The following is a 6,213-nucleotide window of genomic DNA, read 5'->3' as shown; positions in this document are numbered from 1 at the left end:
CCCATCATACTATACAGTCAGTGGTCTGTACCTGAAAGGTTTTCTTGTCATATGGTAGGAATTCATTTACTTCAATTGAAGTTGTTTGTGTTGAACAAAATTCACAACTTCAGTATTTTACTCTATCAGGTGTCATGTAGATCGTGTTTACTGATTGAATCAGGGCTCACTTTTGATTTGAAAATAAATATTTTTGGTGCAAATATATGCTAAATTCTGGTCATGCAAATGTAGTCAACAAAAAAAACACAAATCACCACCAGTTTGCTACAGAGCTCAAAAAGGGGTGTCATGGTAAAAAAAAAAAAAAATTGAAGTAAAAAAAGCAAGTGACTAAAAATAGAATATCAGATATCTGGTGAGCACCTGATAGTAACCAGAACAACAAAAAAAATCTGGTTACTATTTGGTGCTCACCAGAAAAAAAAAAATAAGAAAAAAAATTCTGGTTACTGTCTGGTTACCAGTGAGTAACCAGATTTTTTTCTAGTATCTGGTGCTCAGCAGATACTATCTTGTGTGCAACAGATAGTAACAAAAAAAAAAACTTTTTTTTGAAAAAAAAATCTGGGTACTCTCTGGTATGCACCAGTTTGCAACCAGATTATTTTCTAGTATCTGGTGCGCACCAGATAGTAATCCAATTTTTTTGGAAAAAAATTGAAAGATATAAATATATTTTTCAATTTTGTATATATATATTTATATATAACTTCATCAATGTCCCTTTAGGGACTCTGTAGTTTTTTCAAATCTGACTGAATCTGTGTTACATGGCTGCCAAACGAACTCCAGGCTGTTTTTGAAGGGATTTGCATGCATGAGTGCATCCATGATGTTAAGATTCTGATGTTTATCCATAAACATTACAGTTAAGTTTTAATTGCCTCTTACAGTTCCCTCACAGCTCTTGCATTTTTTTTAGAGTTTTTTATTTCTCACATAAAATCTACATTTGTTTAAAAAATCTGCAGCCTAATCAAAAACGACATCTTCTCATAGAGAAATGTAACCATAAGCCGCATCAATGACTTTATGCAGCCAGAATTTAAAATGTCTTCATCACTTTTAATATATAGTATACATAAATAATAATTTGCAAATGTCACGGCTCTCAGATTGAAATAATGATTGATGATATTGCATCTAAAGGCTCCAGCACATGTCCTTGGCCCATATGAGGGGAAACATGTCAAAATGCATGAAATGGGACATTTTCTTGGTCTTTGATCTAATATAATATTGTGAATTAAGTCGTTGTGAATCGATCATAGAAATCTATCAGCCTTCTCCCTTTCAGCAAACACTGTCAGAGTGAAGCAGATGGCAGCGCAAACATCATAATTGCCTGGGTTTTTACTCTAATCTAATTGTAAATGTCTGCCATGCAAACTAAAAGGGACATTTTCCCAAAGATTGGCCAGATAACACACATCTATGTGAGACGCTAAGTAAGAACTTTAGTAGTCCTAGAGTTCTCCATGTGTGTGCTGAATGGAAAAAGGCTGTTTGGCCTCGTCAGCAGAGAAGCTCACGTCCTGCATCCTTCCCAAGGTGACTCCTCTGCTGTTGGCATGCGGAGCCAGGAAAACAGCTCCTCTCTTTGTGCTTTTCCACACATCTAATCTGTTAGATTTCGCTCTGTGATGTACTTTTATATTCAAGCTTTCCCATTATCACCCAACAGTTTTTACTGATGAATCTCAACAGCAGCAGAGACAAAAGCATGTCTGCATTCATTATGCTCTCGTCTACAGTCAGATTCAGTTGTAACTCTGCAGCAACACATGTACCTCTTCCTTTTCCAGTCCTCAGTGGTGATTGTCCACCTACACAGCAGCACTCTCACCTCCCACACAATCTCTCACAAAAGGCACAAAAATGGGTTTTGTCTTTAAATGTGTGTCGTCAAAGCACATGCTACTTTTTTCTCCCGTTAGCGGAAGTTTTGGTGTGAATTTGAAGGTGTGTGATTGTATCTCAATTAAGCACGTGTACGTCCTGCGTCTGCAGTGGGTCATCTATTTTAGTCTGAACTCTCTACATGGGAGCAGGTGTGCCAGTTTCCTCTGTGTGTGTGTGAGTGTCTTCCTCACTCCCTTTTAATTGTTTAAGAGGATTTATCTGGTGGCTGCACGTTGAGCTCAGACTGCAAAAACAAACACACACTTAGGCGCACATGCAATCCTGATTTGCAAAGTTGTTGTTGAATTGTATGGACTTTTTTATGCTATCAAGTTAGCTTAATAAAAATGTTCTAATGATGCTATGCTTTTCCTTAATCTCCCATTCTGGTCATCTTTCAGTCTATTTTCAAAGTGTTTCTAGTGGTTAAAAAAAAAAATCTGTTGTTTTCTAGGATATATTTTCTGCAGAGGAGCAGGAGTTCATCAGAAATTTGTCTCTGAGTTGTGGGCGGGGCTGTTGGTGCGGAGTTAGCCTGGCCTCATTTCCCATCATCCCTTTGTTTACTCTCTCTCCTGCTAGTTTACAGCTCCTCACAACCCCAGCCTAACAATGGAAAAACAAAAGACAAGTATTATTGGAATTATCCAGTCGTATTGTTTTGATCGAGATGCCAGCTCGGACGAGGAAAATAAAGACGTACATGGATCTATTTGTCTTCAAGTTGATGCATCAGAATGGAGTTGAGCAGGGAGCTTGTGGCCCACCTACTAAAGGTTCTATGTCACAAGTACAAGGTTTTTACAATAATATTTTTGCCACTAATTTACAACAATTTCAACAAAGAAGTACTCAAAGATGCTATTTTAAGTGCAATTTTCTTTTTATGTGTCCTCCATCTTCAAATATATGCTACAAGAATATGTTAAAAACACACAAAAGAACATTTTCCTTGGAGTGGGTATTTGAATTGTTGAAAGTTTGGATCGGTACTTGCATGCATATATAGGAAAAAATCTGCTCAAAATGTAGTCTGATATAATGTAAAATGCAAAATAAAATACATTTATATTTCAACCCACACATCCATTTACGCCTACTGATGCAATTATTCACCAAACCACTTTAATTCAAAAAGATACCTCAATTTAGCATCCTACATAAAGCAGACAAAAAAAAAGTTGAAATTGTCCCATATATGGCAGGTTCTACAAAAAATTACTGAATTTGCCTTTTTTCATCACCTAAAAAACCACTCATTCCTTTCCTTTTTTAAACCGTAAACTTCCAAATCTTTTTTTAGTATTATTATTTTTAATAGGGTAACAAAAGAAGCTAAATAAACACATTTGCGAAAGCTCCAACATGGCTTTGAGATAAATGTTTCCCTATTGCAGCACTCTGCAAATGTAAAAACTAAACAGCAGCGGCCTCCTATCAACCAAACAGCAGAGCCAGCAACATTTTATGACACTTCAAAGGTATAAAGCTGCAATCGTTTCTCCCAAAGGTTTTATCGGCAGTTTTGTTATCCTGTCATCCCTAAAATATCATTTACACTGCAAAAACATTAGAAGAACATTAGGATTAGAAAGAATTTTTGGGCAGATTTTCTTTAAATGACCAAAAAAATTAAAAAAATATCCCAATGGGGTAAAAAAATGGCCTCAGTAAGATTATTTATTTAAAAAATAGTCACAAAGATGTAATTTCTTAAGATTATTTTGGTTTTGAAAAACTTTATTGAAAAGATTACGAGACATTTTTCTTAAAACAAAGATCTTTACTTTTTTTAAAATGCAGTTTTTGCAGTGCAACTTAATATTCAAACATTTTTTTTTTAATCAGTAACACTTTTACATCCTCGTTCCTACAAATCGTTGTTCTAAGTTGATAGTTAACTCACATGCAAAATTCCCTGCACACCTTATTCTTATCACGTCCAGACGGTGTAACTGACTGGGGAGCGAGCAGCCTCCTGCAGCTGCAGCATCCTGATCTCCTGGCCTGCTGCAGGAACTTTAACAGCTCTCCAAAAGTCACCTTCACCCATAAGATTGTCTTAAATGTTTTTGATCCAAACGTCAGCAGCTGCTTGATCAGAAGAGGTCTTACCTTTGTGACAGTCATGCAGAATCAGTGGGTGAGGAGCGGGCCGGTGTCCCCTTCAAGCAGAGAGAGCAGTGCCGCAGGAGTGGCAAAGGGATGATGAGGAGGAGGAGAGGAAGGGCGGCTCTGCTGAATGTGCAGAGAGAGAGAGGGGGAGAGAAAGAGAGCTAAAAAAGAGGAGGGAGCAGGCAGGTTAGAGCGTCTGGCTGGCTGAGGGCGGACGGACGGTCTGCTGCTGCTGCAGTGAAGTAATGGCTGGCAGGAGGCGTGCAGTCGGTTACTACAACAGGGAAAAGCTTCCAGCACGGATACACCCCTCCTCCCCCCTCCTCCTCCTCCACACCAACTGCTCTCTCACACACATGCAGTGATGTAGGGTTTGTCTGTCCCTCCTTACATGATTAGGTGACTGGCTAATGCAGATTATTGATGAGCAGGGAGGCTGCAGGAGCAGAGCTGCATGGGACAGGAGGAGACTGCAGAAATAGAGAAGGGGGGACACAATGTGTCGCAGTCTGTTCCTACAGATGTCTGCAGGTCCAAAATGAATGAGCCATGCACTGAGTTCAAACTACACTTAACCTCACTTTGATTTATTCAAATTGAATCTTAAATAGACAAAAAAAGGCTGTAAAGATTGTGACGTAAGAGCTACAACCAACAAACTTCCTGCCCAACATTTAAAGGGAATAAATCAATCCATAGATGTTTAAACTGTGAGTGCAAACCAGACAAAAGTTCAATTTTACTTTCTCATTTTCAAACTGTTAAAAAATATTTCTCCTGCTCTAAAATGTAGAATGCAGTTCTCTATGATTGATCGCGCTCTGTCTTTATTTGTAGCTCACGTGCTGAGAAAAAAGAGGAAAAATCAAAGGATATTGGGATTTTTTCCGAACAGGACATCTGAGGTAGCTGTCTTTTTCTTATCCTGCAGGCACATTACTCCTCTGTCATCTGAGGCCCCATTCTCTGTATTTCCTGTCTAGCACAACATTTCCTGTGTGTGTGTGAGTGTGTACAATTTTGGATTGAAGAGAGCGCCTTTAAAAGTCAGGGGGAGGAATCAGCTGTCTGTTTTGGTATCTGAAAGTCTTTATGTTTTTTGGAAGAGAAAATCAGGTAATTTTATAGAGTGATCTGCTGGTTTTCACTTTAAAAAAAAATGAATATTTGTTCTCAATGGTTCAAAACTTTAACACCAAAAGAAGATCATGACCTTAAAGTCATCTTAAGTCACTATCTCATCCATTAACAATGAAAACAAAAGCCTCAGATTAGACATGTGTGTTTAGTTTTCATTTGATTGTTGTCATTGGAATGGACAAATGTTTCTGCAGACAGCAGCTGTCCACTATGTCTGACGGTTTGCTGCCATCTAGTGGTTAAACAGTATTAGTGCACACAAGGTTCGCCCCTTCCCTCCTTGTAAATGTTATAAAATTATTTCACACAGGGACAAAAAGGAACACCATAAACTTTGATTTTTATTGTCAAAATATGTTATGAGGTTAAAAATCTGCACGTTTTGTGTTCAAGTTTGCATTTTTACCCTCACTAACTCGCAGGACAATTACTTCAGCATTTATGAAAAGAACAAATAAAATGATTTTTTGACTGATACAAATTGATAAAAGGATTGCAAAATAATAAAAACAAGCTGACTTATCTGAAATTGAAAGATCACTTTTTTATTGCAGTAATGATTAATAGGTAAGCACCCTAAAAGATGTTAGGTGTTAGTTATCATATGATACCTTGTATTTTGCTTCAAAAACATCAAACTAAGTTAAAAAAAAGCAAAAAATGCTTTTTAACAAGCTTACTTGGGTTACTTTTTGACATTTTTTTGCCCCGTGTTTGCCTTTTTCTAACTATAGATGTCTCAACTAATGTACAAAATCCAGAGAATTCGGATTTTTCTGTAATTCTCATATATCTAAACAAAAATGTGTGGGTCAATAAATGAGTAAAAACAGTAAACCTACTTATATCTTACTCATCATTTGCCGTATTTAAAGTTATTTATTCATTTTTATCCACAATTGAATATGCAAGAGTTTGTCACTTGTAGCCTGTTTGTTTTGCAATGGATATATTTTTAAGATGTAATAAATCTTAGGTGCCCATCATTATCTACATGACAAGGAAATGATAGAAAACATTTTGAAAATGTCATGATGTCATGACAACAGCTTG

General features: G+C 37.1%; 1 protein-coding gene across 1 annotated transcript in view; it reads right to left on the bottom strand.

The window, feature by feature from the left end:
• coro2ba (coronin, actin binding protein, 2Ba) overlaps positions 1-4,289 on the bottom strand; it is a 45,920-nt gene extending 41,631 nt beyond the window's left edge. The window contains exon 1 of the mRNA XM_024295358.2: positions 4,021-4,289. Coding sequence (XP_024151126.1) covers positions 4,021-4,035 — 15 coding nt within the window. The 5' untranslated portion in view covers positions 4,036-4,289. The remainder of the gene's footprint in view (positions 1-4,020) is intronic.
• Between the last annotated feature and the right edge of the window lie 1,924 nt (positions 4,290-6,213).

This window comes from Oryzias melastigma, linkage group LG3, assembly GCF_002922805.2.
Source record: "Oryzias melastigma strain HK-1 linkage group LG3, ASM292280v2, whole genome shotgun sequence".
In the NCBI taxonomy this organism is placed as follows: Eukaryota; Metazoa; Chordata; class Actinopteri; order Beloniformes; family Adrianichthyidae; genus Oryzias; species Oryzias melastigma.
Note: the sequence above shows the minus strand (reverse complement) of the source record. Positions and strands in the feature narration are given on the sequence as shown.